This window comes from Microtus oregoni, unplaced genomic scaffold (assembly GCF_018167655.1).
Source record: "Microtus oregoni isolate MIOR12 unplaced genomic scaffold, Mior012 000052F_003, whole genome shotgun sequence".
Taxonomy (NCBI): Eukaryota; Metazoa; Chordata; class Mammalia; order Rodentia; family Cricetidae; genus Microtus; species Microtus oregoni.
In genome coordinates, this window is record NW_024543815.1 from 25006 (window position 1) to 41905 (window position 16900).

Here is a 16900-nt window from a genome sequence, read left to right on the forward strand (position 1 = left end):
GTGCGGCTGGTGTAATGCTGTCTCTTTAAGAGACAGGCCATGCTCACTCTTTGCAGCCTCCCTCCCTCCCTTGCCATCGTGGCTCTCTCTTGTTCCCCTCTCTCTGCCTTCTCTTTCTCTCTTCCCTCCCCCTTCCTCCCCCTCTCTCTCCCTCTCTCCCCTTCTCCCCTTTTTCTTTTCGCTCCACAACCCACCTAATAAATATCTAACTTTACTTTACATGGTGTGCCTATATGTCTCTCTCTTGACAGCCCACTGCAGTCACATGGAGACCTGCTTCATGGTCTCGTGTGCTGTTCCTGCATCGGATTGCCCGCTTTTGGGACCCCAGTTGCTTGCAGCAAACCCATCCACGTAGTGTGCCTATCTGTCTGCCCCTTGCTCACCTGCTGCCCACATGGCTAGCCTCCAGGGATCCCCAGGGGACCAGCCACCTTTGTTTGTGTACCTGCCACTGGTCTCAACCCTACAGCAAGCTCCCAGGGACCTGCAACAAATCTATACTATTTGGTGCTGTGACTTGGATAGGCCCTTCCACTCCAGGGCCTCTCTAGAGATTGGGATCCTGAACCAGGGTTTTTTCCTACTCCCACCACCAGCTTCCAGGCTTCAATTGGTGAGTCTACCCCCGCTTCTGCTCTGGTTGCTTCCCTTAACTAAAATTGTGTTTGGACTGACCCAAGGTCAGTCAGCCCACTCTAACACTGCACACTCTGTATGGTGCATTTGACTGGGGACCCAGGGTCCCTCAGATTCTTCCTTTTTTCCCCATTTCTTCTTTTTTCTTTTTTTCCCCTCACTGTAAAAGGCTGCTTGGAGCGGCCTTTGGCCTCTCTGCCTTCTGAGTTACCCCGACGGGATCCAGCCAGGCCATAGCACCCCACCCGGGGTCAGGGGATGCCCAGCTCACAGGTCCTTCAGTGTTCACTCTGATTTGCATCCCATCTATGGGGGGAGACGTCCCTGTTATAGGCCTTGTGGTGTCGCCATTTCACAGGTTTTCACAATTTTAGCTATGGGTAGCAAGCTATCCATGTCAGTCCCCAGGGTTTTTTAAATTCCAGCTGGCTTTTTCAGTTCCAGCCATGGCATGGTGCAGCTTTTTTGGTTCCAGCCTTTTGCTCCCCTCTGCGGCTTGTGGCATGGTGGCTCAGCCACGGGGTGAATCACACTTCTAGGTCTCTGTTATTAAGCTTAAAATCCCTGCAGCTCAAAAATTTTGACTTTTCCATGCAACATGTGGCTGCTGCCATTTTGAGTGGGGTCAGGTGACTTCACTACCATCCTGGCTAAGCCAGGTCAGGTGACCAAGTTCTCCCGTCTTTACTAAAGCATGTCCTGTCTTGTTCCCCGGTTTACTTATTTTTTTTTCACTAAATTCCCCTTGTTGACTTTGTTACATATGTTTTGCACAGTGGCTTGCCTTTGGTAGGGTCCACCAAGAGCATCCACTTTGCCCAATTCCTGTTCACTCTCTCTGTGTGTAATCATACATGTAACTTAAATACACCTATACTTAATGTTATAATTTTTCATTACATCTCATTTCAGACTACAAAAATAATGAGTCTCATGTTTTAAACTGGTATCTACTTTTAAGTATCTCACAAAAAATACCTTATATTTAATCCAACCCTTATTTAAAATATATTAAGTTGTTCTCTTCTGTTGTCAGTTCTGCCATTAACCTTCTATTGCAAGCAGTTTTTTCTGCTTTCTGCCTTTTTATGAGTGTAAATATTACCCGTTAAGAGCCAATGCATCAAGCTCAGACGCAGTTCTCCAGGTGGATTCTATACTGTAATTATACCTAATAAACAGCCCTCAACTGCTAAGAGATCTGAGGAATGTGATATTTAAATATTTAATCATTAAACTTTTCATAACAAAAAGACAGTTTGGCTTCTGGCAACAGCACTCTGCTTCTTCCAAAGAAGACAGAAGACAAATGGACACACAACAATGTCCATCCACAGTTCGTTTCAACTGCCGAGCACTGACCATTGGGAAAAACTGCCTTTCATCTAAACTGAAGATCTCCAGATGTGGACAGAATTGCTGGAATCAACAGCCTAGCTGCTCAGGTCATGGTAGGCTTGTCTTCTTACAGATTTCTCAGCCCACAGGATCTTCTGGAGCCTGGCAGGCCCTGTGCTAAACAGCAAAAGGCAAATGCAACCTTCAGCGACCATGGATGACCCTAAAGAGTAACTTTGGGTGCCAACCAAGTAAGTTCTCTGCCATTTTTTAATTAATAACTCAAGTAAAATTTTGTCCTTCTCAAAGATCTCTGATGCAGTTTGATAGCTGAAAGGTTTTGCCAGTTAAAAAAAGGACAACCTCACCAAACAAATGTCAGGTCAAATATCTCTCATGCTTCCTTCCATAGTCTTAGAAATACTTTTCATTGTGCAAAAATATCTGTCACAGTCATTATAACATAAATACGCTACTGTTTATACAATGCATATGTCTAAAACTTCTGTTTTCACAAACCCAAAGAATTCTTATGAGTTCCAGGGAGCCGAATTGAAGGATCCACCTTAAACAAGACAGATATATCCCCCTCAATTCCCTGGTCCTAATTTTTTTTCCCTTAATTTAACTTTGTCCTCTGTTCCGCCAATACCTTAACCAGGTATAAGAGACACCAGACATTTCCATACCACAATCACAAGACAGGATCAAAGAGACCAGCTGTGCCAGGATGTGGCCAGCACCCAGCCTTCTCAGGTTCCCCCCCCCCCAAAGACGACACCCACAAATAAACAAGAAGTCTTAAGAATCTGCTGCCCCAATTCCTTCCACCTGTGGTGCCTAATCACCTGCTTTTTATCATAAAAAGAGGTGGGAATGTAATGCTGTCTCTTTAAGAGACAAGTCACGCCCACTCCCTGCAGCCTCTCTCCCTTCCTCACCATCTTGGCTTTTTTTGGTTCCCTCCCTCTTCCCTTCTCTGTCTGTCTGTCTGTCTGTCTGTCTCTCTCTCTCTCTCTCTCTCTCTTTCTTTCCCCTTCTCCCCCTTTTCCTTCCCCTCCATGACCCACCTAATAAATATCTAACTTTACTTTACATGGTATGTTTATCAGTCTCTCTGGCCTGCCCACTGCAGTCACATAGAGACCTGCTGTGTGGTCTCGTGCACTGTCCTTGCTTGGGACTGGCCGCTTTTGGGACCCCAGCAGCTTGCAGCAAAACCATTTGCATGGTGTGTCTATCTGGCTGCCCCTTGCCCACCTGCTGCCCACATGGCTAGCCTCCGGGGACGCCCAGGGGAGCAGCCACCTTGGTTTGTGGACCTGCCGCTGGTCTCGACCCTGCAGCAAGCTGCTGGGAACCTGCAACAAATCCATAACAGTTGGAGAGATGGCTCAGAGGTTAAGAGCAGTGACCGCTCTTACAGAGGACCTAAATTTGATTCCCAGCACCCATACAGTGGCTCACAGTCACGTGTACCTCCTGTTCCAGGGGATCTGATGCCCTCTTCTGACCTCCACAGGGACCAGGTACATGCATGGCAAACAGAGATAGATACAAGAAAAATATTCATACAGTAAAAATAAACATATAATTTTTTAAATTGCAATGTAGAACTTGATTTCCACTGGGTTATATATGTTATCAATGGCAGATTTCAAAGCATGGATTTAGGTCTTCAGTTTTGATTTTATTTTTGTATTTTCTGCCAAATTCTGTTTTCCAGAAGGACAGCAAGACAGTAAGCAATGTTCCTTCATGGCCTCTGCTGTGGTTCCTGTCTCTAGGTTCTTGCCCTTCTTGAGTTGCTGTCCTGATTTCCCTCAGTGATGGAGTACAACCAGAGAGTTGTAAACTGATAAAAGCCCTTTCTTCCTCGAGTTGCTTTTGGTCATGGTGTTTGTCCCAGCCATCGACACTGAGACAGGGTTTTATACAAAACACAAATGTTGTCTGCTTCGGCCTAATGTTTAGCTTACAAAAGATTTTGTTTAGAAAATGGAGCTCATAGAGCAGACAATCTAAATTCAGCTGTCCTTCACCAGTAGCCCTGTTTTCTAGCTTTTTGAGATATATGGTACATTTTCTCATTATTTAACATATTTGTCTAGTAATTTTATGTGTATGAATGTTTTGCCTGCATGTATGTATGTGTATCATATACTTGCCCAAAGAAGTCAGAAGACTGCATCAGATCCCCCTGTAACTGAAGTCACAGGTGGTTGTGAACTACCCTGTAGCACAAATTCTAACTGTTCTTAATAATAAAAACCCAGAGGCAGATGTTAGGGGGCGAAAGCTGAAAGATCAGAGAAGCAGAACAGTCAGCCACTAGAGAGTTCTGACCTCTACCAATGCTCAGACCAAGGGTCAACCCTATCTCTACAAATCCTCAGACTGCCTGCTATCTCAACGAAACCTCAGACTGCATCCAAGCTCCTGTCTCCTCCTTCCTCATATTCCTCTCTCAGCCCAGCCATATACCTTCCTGTCTCCACCTCCCTAGTGCTGGGGTTAAACATGTGTGACTTCCAAGTGCTGGGGTTAAATGTGTGTGACTCCCAAGTATTGGGATTAAAAGCCACCACTGCCTGGCTCTAATTCTCTTTAAGACTAGATTAATCTTGTGTACCCCAGGGTAGCCTTGAGCTCACAGAGACCCATCTGCATCTGCATCTCATCTTCTGCCTTGTTAGATCACAAACAAAGTATCACTACACTAGCCCTTGGATTCTGGGAACTGAACCTGGTCCTCTGTAAGAGCAAGTAAATTCTCCTAACCATTGAGCCATCTCTTCAGCACACATTCTTTTTCTGTACATTTGAAAGAGGCTTTTAAACTTTCTATATAGCTAAAGTGGGCTTGAACTCCTGATCCTCCTCCCTCTACCATCCAAGCACTGGAATTTTAGGTCTGTGCTACGATGCTCAGCTAATTATTGAATATTATCAATATTTCTTACTGTGCTTTGGTTTTTACTTGCCATATATATATATGTATATATATGTATATATAAAACTATAGAGCATATTTTCTTGTTTTCTTGTGTTTATTTCTTTGTATGCGCTTTTGGATAAATTCCTGTTTGATCATTTTCTCGTTTAAATAATAATTTAATTTTTGTGTAGGTTTTTTTGCCTGCTTGTACTTATGTGCACCACATATAGCAGGTACCTGTGGAGAAGCAGATGGCATATGGAGATTATGGATCATTGTGAGCCACCACGTGGATGAGCAAGTGCTCTCATCTTCAGAGCCAACTATCTGACCCCTTCTTAATGATTTTTGCCATAGGGAGATGAATGGCCAGGACTTCTTGTCATCAGGGACAAGACTGTGGTCATCTGTCAAGCAGTGTGCAGCACATTCTGTATTCAGGCAAAATGCCTAGTTCAGGAATTTTCAAAAAAGCACGATTCAGACTCAGGTTTTCCACTTTCAAAATAACAAGAGAAGTCTGTTCAGGTAGACTTACTGCTTTTCCTGTCCTGAATAGGAAAACTTCTGATTACATCAGGCCAAAAAACATAACTTGCATAGTGCATCAGTAAGGATCTGTCCAGAGTGAGCAGCCGGGAGAGGTATGTGTTCTTCATACTGGCGTGGGGACTCTGTCCAAGTGTGAATGACAGAAACAAATGTATATAAGCATAATTGCATGAAAGACCCAGACACACTCCAGGTAATGAGCTAGAAGCTTCTTTAATGTCACAATCGTTATAATCCCTTCTTTTATACATGAGATATTGGGGGGAAAGAGGAAGAACTTGAATAAAGAAACCATTACAGCATTTTATCAGCCCTATGAAATCTCTTTAACTCAGTGGGTATGATATTCCTTCATTCCTAATGAGAGATACACTGTGCTGTAGAACTATCTTCCATTCATTTAAATAGTGCCAGCTAAGATTCAAAGGCAGCCAGCAGAATCAGAAAATCCAAAAATCAAATTAATATCAAAGGGGACAAAGAATCATCTGTCTTATACTGAAAGAATTTTCAGTGAAAGAAATAAAGACCCTGCATGGTAAACTAAATCCGGGCAATTGTCTGATAAAATAAAATATTCAAATAAGATTCTCACTGTTCTAATGTAAGATAATAGGTGATCTATATTCAATTAAAAATTTAATGGACAAAAGGCAAGAAACAATCTGAGAAATGGAATCTAAAGGAAAAGAAGAATCCAAACAAAGGAATAAAAAATGAAAAGGAAATTAAGGATACAGTTATAACCTATCTAATGACAAGCACATCAAAGGAAGTTTTGGTACACTTAGTGTTGAAAGAAGTTATGTCAAAATATACGGAATAGAGTGAAAAAAAGTGAGCCAAGGGATGTTTAAACTTAAGTGCTTACAATAATAAGAAGGAACCATCTCAAATCAATAAATTCTCACCCAAAGAACTTTAAAAAAAACAACGAAAAAAACCCACCAAAGCCAAAAAGTCCAAATGAACCTGAAAGCGTACAAAGCAGAAACGCTAAATAGGTAGCCACACACTCCGGGTACCCGTACTAAGGGCCAACTTTTGAAATTTCCATAGACTTTTCTATTGGTTCTCTTGTGTGGGGGGCGGGGCTAAATTTCCCAGCTCACCATCAGTCGTTATGTATAGCCGTGACGTCAATAAAGCCTTGCGTCTCATTGGCTGGACATTAGTGACCTTGTGCAGTCTCCCTGGAGAGGGCACACACAGGAACCTGGAAGCAGCAGAGGAGGGACCCTGTCCGAGGCTCTCCTCAAGTTGGTGGTTAGCTGTTAGCTACCAACTCAGGGAGGCCGAGGAAGCAAACCTGTGGGTCAGGAGATCTCAAGCCTCATCAGAAAGCCGCTGGGTTGCCCAGGCCGGTGGCAACTATGCAGAGAATTCTGCGCGGTATTTTAAATTTCTTTTGGAGGCGGGCAGAATCTGATGGAAAACTCCAGATTCAAGGTAATCCTTTGGCTCTGAGAGTCGTTCTCCCCGTATCCCCCACCTAAGAAGACTCCTCAGAAAGGGTCTTCTCCACCATGAGGTTCTGTGGGGCTTGAATAGCGGGGAGGGACCGGCCGCCATGCAGAGTGGCGGTTAAGTTTGAGGGTCCTTAAGTTGCCAAGCGGTTAGGCGAACAGTGAACTCTCCCTAAGTTCCGTTGGTGTGCCAAGGCAGGAAGCTGTTTGGATGAACTCAAAGGACACGTGACACGAGTCTTTGTGGGCTGTACTGTCCCTGCCTTTCCCAGGCAAGATGCCTCTGTGTAGTCCCCAGTGAAGGGGCGCATCTCACGTTGAGAGTGAATGTGGCCTTGTTTCCCAAGTACACACTATCTGATGCCAGGGGGCGGAGTCAGTCATAGGGAGGGTACCATGAAGGAAGGTGGCCGGTTGTCCCAGCAGGATACTGGAGCCAGATCCCCAAACATTACTTACCCATCGTGCTTGTGACCAATAAAAGGCAATTTGGAAACATGTCCTTACATCTGCTCAGACCTTTTAATGCTCTGTCAGAGTTTAGAGCCAGGGCTATGCATTTGCTGCTGGTGATGAGGCAGGCTTGCCCTAGTAATAGTGGGGGTTTCCAGAGTTTCCTGAGCAGGGAAGATGAGCACTGCTGCACTTGTGCTCTCTGGGACAGGTCACCCACAGATGCCATGGAGGTGTCATTCGGTAGTCACAACCTTAGGGAGCAGAAATGGTTACTGTGTTCAGAGAAGTGACAATATGTGCTCACATCTGCACAGCTGGTCAGAGTAGGACTTGTGTGTCGCTTGTATTTGATGGGAGCCAGTGTGACCTTGGTTTACCTGTCTCATAGATAACTTCAAGCTGAAGTCTGTCAGAGGAATTGTGACCCATCTCTGCCCCGACTATGGCTGGATTAATGAAACCATCTTCTTTAATCCTGACATGGTATGTGGAAATGTTCCAGTGAATGTTGGAATGAGCGTCATTGCTCTTATAGAAGAGGATGAAACAACTCACGCAGTGAAAACCATCAAAGTAAGCCTGAGTTTGCTAACATTCCCTCACAGTAATGGCATTTTGATTATTCCTCTTGGATTAAGACAAGCAACATTGTGGACATAGGGTCAAAGTTGACCTTCTCCTTTGAGTTTAGAAGACTTGATGCTCTAAAATTCAACTGCAGTGATGTTTTTCTGTTCCTAAATCTTTTGCATCTCTTCTCCTAGTATTTGAACAACATAGTAAATTATGGTCATTCTATAACCTCCCCCCACTCCGTAGCTTGCATCTCTTAGTGAAAGCTGCTTTCTATCCTATGCATTCAAACTAGTAGAATTAGCACGAGCAGCCCTGTGTGCACCATACTTTTAAATACACCAATTAAGATCTACTTAGCACACACAAATGTCCACTATTTACATATCACTGGATGACTTTAAATTTCTTTTAGCTATACTATCTGAATTGATTATCTCACCAACAGGTTATATAAAAGCCTTTTGCCAGTATTGGTAAACATAGATTATTAATTTCTATTATTAAACTATTATAAAAATAATTGTATATTTTATTATTGTAAAATGAGAACTAATATAGATTTATAATATTTCAAATTATAAAAATTTTTATTTTTTGGTTTCTATATGTGTGTGTTGCCTGCATGTGTTGTATGCATGTGGAATCAGCATGCAGACATGTGTGGAAGTCATAGTTCAACACTGGCATGTTTTTCTCAGTTACTCATGCCCCTTTATATTTAGAGACAGTCTCTCCCAGAACCTGGAGCTCACTGTTAGGGCTATTCTGAATGGTTCAGAAAGTTACAGAATCTGTCTGTCTCTACCTTCAGGACTGAGGTTACAGATGGATTCCACCTTATCTTGCTTTTATGTGGGGGTTCTGGGAATCAGCATTTAGGTCCTATGGTTGCACAGTAAGCACTTCACCCACCAAGACAATTTCCTACCTCTCAAATTTCTTTAAATCTTAGTGATAAAGTAGCAATTTTCTCTTTTTGTTCTTCTCATTAGTTAAATTCATAATAGCTCTTTCCATGCTAGGAAAAAATATCTATCTTTGTTAGGAAAAATGTTCATGCTTCTTCCCATTATTTTACTTAATGCTCTGTTTTCTTGATTTTATGTATAATTTTAACATATTATAAGTATTCTCATTGTATCTTCTTGTTTTATCAAGAATTGTACAGCTAATGTCAATTCACAATTTATGCAAACATTCATTTCTTTTCCATTTTATCTATTCTTGTTTTAGGAGACAGGCTCTTAATCTGTTTATCATATGCCTGGAATTCATTATGTAGCCTTCACTGACCTCAAATTCACAGTCATTCTACTAGTCTCTTCATTCCAATTGCTAGGATTACAAGCCCCATGCACTGTGTCTTGGGTTGGTTTTGTTTCTTTCTAAAAGCTGTATGAGTATATAAGTGCAAACATGCAAGCATTCAATCACCCTGTTTTTGACATACGGTCCTAAGACAAGGATCCACGTAGTAATAAGAGCAGCGGGGCTGCATCCCCGGCACCCGGCCGCCCGCATGGCTAGCTTATGCCCCGAAATAATTACTCGGAAACTGTATTCTTTTAAACACTACTTGACCCATTAGTTTTAACCTCTTATTGGCTAGCCCTTACATATTGATCTAACCCATTTCTAATAATCTGTGTAGCCCACAAGGTGGCTTACCAGGGAAGATCTTAACCTGCGGCTGTGTCAGGTGGGAGAATCATGGTGACTGCCTGACTCGGCCTCTTTCTCCCAGCATTCTGTTCTGTCTACTCCGCCTACCTAATTTTCTGTCCTATCAGGCCAAGCAGTTATCTTTATTAGTTAACCAATGAAAGCAACAGATAAGATACAAGTCCCACCTCCATCAGATCCACATCTTGCTTTGTAACTTGTTGTATGTAGTTGCCCTGTACTGCACATTGGATCATTTGACTGGGAAGGGCAATAGAATATTAAAATCTTTTCTTAAGCCTGAAGATATATCTTTATTCTTCTCTTTGTTCATGTTATTTCTATTTTTAAAGATTTACTTTATTTTTAAACATGTATACATGTGTCCCCGTGGGTTTATGCCACCTGTGTATAGATGCCTGCAGACAGCATTAGCACTAGTGTGGTAGAGCTTATGGCATTATGAGCTGCCTAGCATGGGTGCTTGGAGACAAACTCAGGTCATCTGGAACCAATATGTGCTATTCACTTCTGAGCCATCTCTCCAGCCCCATTAATCATATTTCTTAGGTTAAAAAAATAGAACTGCCAGAATACAAGTTTTCCAGGAAAACTCTGAACTTCTTCAAGGTAGAGTATATCTGTGATTTTCTGTAGAGTGGGAAATGTGAATGCATTCAACATAGGTGAGCAATTTATTTTTGGAATACATTTACCAAACCATGGAACAGGCACAGACAGTTTATGCATCTTCTCATGTCCATGATGATATATCTTATTGAAAGCTGTCATTTAAATGATTTCTGATGAATCTGGTCTGTTTTGATGTGAAAAATAAAGCACTCTGTCTCTGACAGGAGTCGTATGTCCCCAAAGTCCTTACAACTGTGACAAACCAACTTGTTAAGTTGCCATCGTTTTGATGGTGAATCATTTGCATATACAAACATCTGCTTGTAATTGTTATTTTAGCTGCAATCACTGTCTCCTTGTATTATAGGTAAAAGCCATGTCTGATCCTATATATGGTATTGAACCATCAGAATTTGACAAAAGACTTTGCATTAAGTGTGTGACTTACGCAACACGGGACAACATCTTCATAAGCAAGGAAACATTTTTCCCCATGCAACTACTTTCTGGAGGTATGGTTTGCATTTTTTTTAGTTCTTTAAGAACTTTATATAATGAACTTTGACCATTTTCATCTCCTCCCCCGAGCCCACCCCTCTTCCCTATACACCCAACTTTGTGTCCTCTCCTTATTCACTGATCAAGTCCAATCTGCACTGCTTATACATTCAAGGATGTGAAGGCTTCCCCTGGAACATGGTGGACCTACCAGTAGCAATATTCTTAATTTTTATTTATGTCTATGAGTATTTACATGCACATATGTGTACTGTGTGTGTGCCTGGTACCCAAAGAGGGCTGAAGAGGGTCTTGGGTCCCCTGAAACTAGAGTTTCAGATGGTTCTGAGCCACCATATTGTTGCTGGGAACCCAACCTCTGCTAGAGCACCAGGAGCTCTTTACTACAGAGCCATCTCTCCAGGACTGAGATTATAAACTTTTGCCAGCACATCTGACTACATTCAATTTCTAGCCACTGAACACATTAAGCATGCAAGGGATTTACATAAAAAATACTTCAATCACTGCAAAGCCAGGGTGCAAATAGTTCTTGTTCCTTTTCTCTCCACCTCTTCTCTATGTGTCCTTGTTCTAAAACACTGTTAGTCTCAACAGTCAGACCCTCTGACTTTGACTTTAGCCTAGGTACACAGGGAGGTACTCAGATTCAGCAATTTGCTTCTACAAATGTTCCTGGCTGTCTCTCCAAATGGAGATGTGGCTATTTGAAGAGGAATACCAGTGATTCTAACAAATTGCTTTCTCTGAGACACACAGTTCTTAGTTGTCAATATCTGACTGTTAATGAAGGTAGAAAAAGCAGTGTTTAAAGGATTATAAACTTCCCTTATTGTAGGAAGATATTCAAGGTATCTGTGATGGGTTTTATTTTATCTTTTGTTTTTTGAGACAGGGTTTCTCTGTGTTGCTTTGGAACCTGTCCTGGAACTCACTCTGTAGACCAGGCTGGCCTCAAACTCACAGAGATCCACCTGCCTCTGCATCTGGAGTGATGGCGTTAAAGGCACAAGCCACCATACCTGTCCAAAAGGTATCTATAAGCATTTGGAAAAGTGACTTTACATTCCGGAAATGTTGGTCATCCTATTGCAGTGACAAAGGGCCTTAGGTAATGTGACATGACCTGAGCGCAATAATATTTACCCTTCTAATTTTCTTGGCTGTTTTAGGATTTTTGCCCTTTAAAGGGGACTTGTTGCTGGTTGAGTATTCCTTGAAGCCAGGTACTTCAAACATCACTATTCACTCTGTGAGCCTGCTAAACTCCCAGAATATGGATGAGGTAATTTGCTTCCATGTTGCCCTTGTCATGGGTAGGTAACTGCCTATCCTTCATTCCTGATAACTTTCTTTCTCAGAATTTTGTTTGGCAGTATATCCCCTGCAAAAGTAGACACATTCACGAATGTGAATTAAAAAAGAAATAATAGGCCGGGTGGTGGTGGTGCACGGCTTTAATCCCAGCACTCGGGAGGCAGAGGCAGGCGGATCTCTGTGAGTTCGAGGCCAGCCTGGTCTACAAGAGCTAGTTCCAGGACAGGAACCAAAAAAGCTACAGAGAAACCCTGTCTCGAAAAAATCCAAAAAAAAAAAAAAAGAAAAGAGAACTAATAGAAAATAATGTAGAATATACACATACTTAATTCCTAGGCTGTGTGCTTTACTTGACGTTAGGATGTTCTGTGAACAGCAGTTAGAAAGCACCTTGACTGTGAGGCAATTGTGGGTAAATGTTGAGTGCACTGGGTTTGAGGTGTTCAGCCTGCTGATAAAGGTGGGTAAGACCATGGTCGGTACAGCCTGAGAATTAGATGTAAAGTCAGGGTGGTATTCTGTGTGACCATATTGGTTAACACGAATGGCACATCCTCTCATCACACGGGAGATAGAGTGTGGGGCCACCTTGGGTAGCTTGAGGGACATGTCTTCTCATCACACAGGAATAGAATGTGTCGATACAGTTTCCAGGTATTCCCTGTGTGTCTAGGATGAGAATCAGTGATGGGCCAAGGGACCTGCTGATGAGAGCCAAGGGGTTGTTGAGGGTCATCTGTGGTGGGTTCTGCTTCTCCATACTCAGTGTCTTCATTTCTCTTCATAGGTCTGTGTGACCAGTATTGATGGAAGAACTGGCGTGGTAGACGACATCATCTTTTTCACCTTGGACTCTCTCCAGAAGCCTAAAGACTATACTCCAGGGCTGTACGACATTGTGAATGTAGTTGCTGTGGACAGCATTCAACCAAACTGTTCTTGGAGGGCAGTATCAATGGTCCCAGTGGACATGTGTATTGACCAGGCCTCGTAATTTTCAATATTCTTTCGAAGGCTCTGGTTTAATAAAATAACATGAACACATAATCCAAAGATATGTGAGCTATGACTCTTCTTTTGAACATTCTGGTGATTTCGTTAGCATCATGGACTCACTTTAGGAAGGTACCTTGTTGATTAAAAAAAAATGTGTCCTATTGGAACGTGATTTTAGCAAAAAAACAGCCCTGTCCTTCGGGTAAGTGCATCATTTTCCATAAGCAGGAGCAGATTCTGTGCTGCCATTGGCCTTGTAGGCCATTGAGATGTATGGTAAAGCAAAGCATTCAACTCGAGATTCCAGGAGTGAACAGATAAATGTGACCTTGTCTGATTTAACATTATAGCTAGCCTTCTAGCTTGAGTGTCTTTACGCCTTTCCCAAGTTTATTTCTCTACAATATCTTTCATTTCCTACCAGCTACCCCATTTGTTAAATTTAGTGTTTAACTGTGGATCCTCTTCCTATGCTAGCATTTCATCTTCATAAAAATAGAGTGTTATGTGAGTCGTTTTCCAACTCGCAGCATTCATAATAATTCTTAGTATGTCCTAGGAGTAGACTGAAAGTTACAGACTAGTAAATAATTTCACTAGGCTCTAGTAGTGCTTTCATATAGCACTACTACAATTTTCAGTTGCTATGATTTAAGTTGTTCCACATCCCATTAAGAACTCATTTAATGGAGTGGGGGGGGGGAGAGGGAGAGGGGGAGGGGAGTGGAGGGAGGGGGCGATGTGTGCGAGGAGGGGGGGGGGAAATGGGAATTTTTTTTGCAACAACTTAAAAAAGTAAAATAAACAAAACAAAAAAAGAACTCATTTAAACAAAATATCATATATGTGAAAAATCAATTCTGTCACCCATTTTATGAAATTAGTTCATTTGCAGACATGGATCAGATAAAACTCTAGATACATTTTCTTGATGCTGACATTGCTGACTCAAGGGAGAAGTGTCTAAATAATATACACATAAATGCTTCTTAAGACCAATGATGTTTCAGAGATCCAGTTTCATTGGAAAGTGGTGGCATGTTTACCCCAGGCACATTATCTATGATTTGACCAGAAGTTCATGTTCTTAAGTAACAGAGCTGTCCACATACCAACCCTGGCTTTAATTTACCAATACAGTTTTCATAATCTTCACTTTCTTAAAATTTCTCTGATCACCAGATTTCTCTATGTCATGCCAACTATAACAGTAACAACTGCAAAATACTATTATTATTATTATTTTTTGGTTTATTTTTGAGACCCAGGTTTACTATGTAACAACGTTGGCTGTCTTGGAACTAGCTCTGTAGATCAGGCTGGCCTTGAACTCACAGAGATCTACCTACATCTCCCCCTTGAGTGCTGGCATTCAAGGCATACACCACCACTGTTCTGCCAAGATATTATTATTATTGTTATTATTTATTTTATGTACATTTATATATTGTTTGCATGTACATGTGAGGGTGTTGGATCCCTTAGAACTGAATTCTACAGACAGTTGTGAGCTGCCATGTAGGTACTGGGAATTGAATCCAAGTCCTCTGGAAGAGCAGTCAGTGCTCTTAACCACTGAGCCATCTCTCCATTCCCAAGATATCATTTTAACACATTTTTATTGATTGTTTGGGAATTTCATATCATGTACCACAATCTCACTCATTTCCCAGTCCTTCCATATCCAGCCTTCACCCTTATAGTATCCTCCACCAAAGAACAGTAAAAAAAAGAAATAAAAATAAGATAAAAACAAGCAAATAGGACCAAAACACAGGTTTAAAAAAAAGCAAAAAAAAAAAAAAAACCCACTTTGATCCTCTGATGTGGGATTTCCTTCTGTATGCTGTGAATACCATTGGTTAATAAAGAAACTGGCTTGGTCTGTGATAGGGTAGAACAGAACTAGGCAGGAAAAATTAAACTGAATGCTGGGAGAAAGAAGGCTGAGTTGGGAGAAACCATGGAGCCTCCCCTGGAGAAAGACAAGCCAGAACTTTTCTGGTAGGCCACAAGCCTCATGATAAAATATAAAATAATGGAAATGGGCTAAATTAAGATGTAAAAGTTAGCCAACAAGAAGTTAGAGCTAATAGGCCAAACAGTGATTTAATTAATACAGTTTCTGTGTGGTTATTTCAGGAGTTTGGGTGGCTGGGAAACTAACAAGCAGCCTGTGTCTCCTGGCTTCATCTTTCTCCTTCCCGTCATCCTTAGTTTGTTGCCCCTGCCTACACTTCCTGCATGGCTACTGGACAATCAGAGCTTTATTAAACCAATTTGATTCACAAATCTTTACACTATATAAGAGGATTATTCCACCATATAAGCTCAGCACAACACTTGTACTTCAACACATGGTTCAACACATGGTTCATCACATGGTTCACAGGGGCCCCTGGGATAACATGGGCAATGGAATCAACATAGACCATGCTGTGGCAGGACCACAGATCCAGACATGGCCAGCAGCAGCAGCTTTTGCCTACATGTCACCATAGTCATGGGTGGCAGTACAGGCTTCTTAGATCAGCATGGGTCCAGTAGCCTTGTGGTCACTGGACTACAACATGGCCCCAGGTGGTGATCTAGACCCCATGACTTTTAATGCTATGGGCATCAATAAAGACCCTTAGCTGTGATAGGGCCATGAACCTAGACATCACTATGGCCCTGGGTGACAGCACAGGCCACCCCAATCTATATTGTCCCGGGGCAGCAGCATGACCCTCAAGCACCAACATGGCCTCAAGTGTTGACCCAGATCCTTCATTGGCAACATATTGTGTCTGGTGTTTGGTTTATGGAAGAAACAGAGTTACTTTAGAATGATTTCTAGCCTATTTGGCCTGACCAGAGGAGAGTCAGCGTCTGATGAACTAACTGCCTGTTGCTTTGCAAAAGGCTTTTTTTTTTATCGTTATACCATTTGCACCTTAGCAAGTCAATTTACAAATGAGAAAATCTCTTATCTGAAGTTCCCCAAAGAGACAAATGCCAAATGCCAAAGCAGTTCCCAGTCACAGGACATCACAGTTTGCTGAATCCTCCTGTAACCAGGTTTTGCATAGACTTTGAATCTTTAGGAAACCCTCAGATAAGATTTACACACTTCAAACAGAAGGTACAGTGTAGAGAGCTGCGTGGAGCAGCACCTTAAAGATGGTGCTGGCTTCCGCCCTCCACGATCCCGAAAGTGAGCGCTCTCTGACAAACAACTCCTTATTTGGCTATGGCCAGACTCTTGCGATCATTACCCGATGATCTCAAGCGGTTTGCATATGCATGGACCAACGGACGGTGCCCACATGGCTATCCAGGGTTGGTAGCCCAGGCCTACTTAAGGACTGGGAGAGGCTTGCCTGGGGAGAGAAGAGAGAGAGATACAATTGTAAAAAAAGGTCCTGAATAAAACTGTCTGCAAGAAGAGCTCCAGTGTCGAGTCATCCTTGCTGGTCGAGGCGGTCGCGACAAGTGGTGGCCCGTACAGGGAACCGCTTCTCTTCTCTCCATGGAGCTCAGAACTTACTGCAATCAGGGGGTGCACCAGACAGTCCTCAGGTAAGGCTGGGGATCCCCACAAAGGCGGGTTTTCCGCTCTCACCGGTAGAAGAAGAGAGAGCGGGGTAGTAGAGCTGAGACAAAAGCGGACAGGTAGAAGTGAGCAAACGTCAAACGGGTTGCAAACGTCAAACTGGTTGTCAAATGGGTGCTTCATCTTCGCACCCAATTTTTTTGGCTCTCAATGAGCTGCTTCGTTCTAAAAATTTAAAGATAAAAAGGAGCACTTTAGAGAGGTTCCTGGAGG

The 16900-nt window shown here is 42.4% G+C and overlaps 1 protein-coding gene across 1 annotated transcript; it reads left to right on the forward strand.

Moving 5' to 3' along the window:
• Positions 1-6840: 6840 nt before the first annotated feature.
• On the forward strand, positions 6841-13090 carry LOC121437385 (cancer/testis antigen 55-like). The gene is made up of 5 exons (XM_041637270.1): positions 6841-6916; positions 7778-7962; positions 10628-10772; positions 11952-12064; positions 12884-13090. Exons 1-5 carry the CDS (start codon positions 6841-6843, stop codon positions 13088-13090), a joined length of 726 nt encoding a protein of 241 aa, XP_041493204.1.
• The last annotated feature ends 3810 nt before the right edge of the window (positions 13091-16900 follow it).

Bases quoted from the DNA above. Each gene is read 5' to 3' on its own strand.
- LOC121437385 (XM_041637270.1), top strand. From the start codon at position 6,841: ATGCAGAGAATTCTGCGCGGTATTTTAAATTTCTTTTGGAGGCGGGCA. The intron at 10,773-11,951 runs GTATGGTTTGCA...TGGCTGTTTTAG, and splicing joins CATGCAACTACTTTCTGGAG to GATTTTTGCCCTTTAAAGGG. The intron at 12,065-12,883 runs GTAATTTGCTTC...TTCTCTTCATAG, and splicing joins ACTCCCAGAATATGGATGAG to GTCTGTGTGACCAGTATTGA.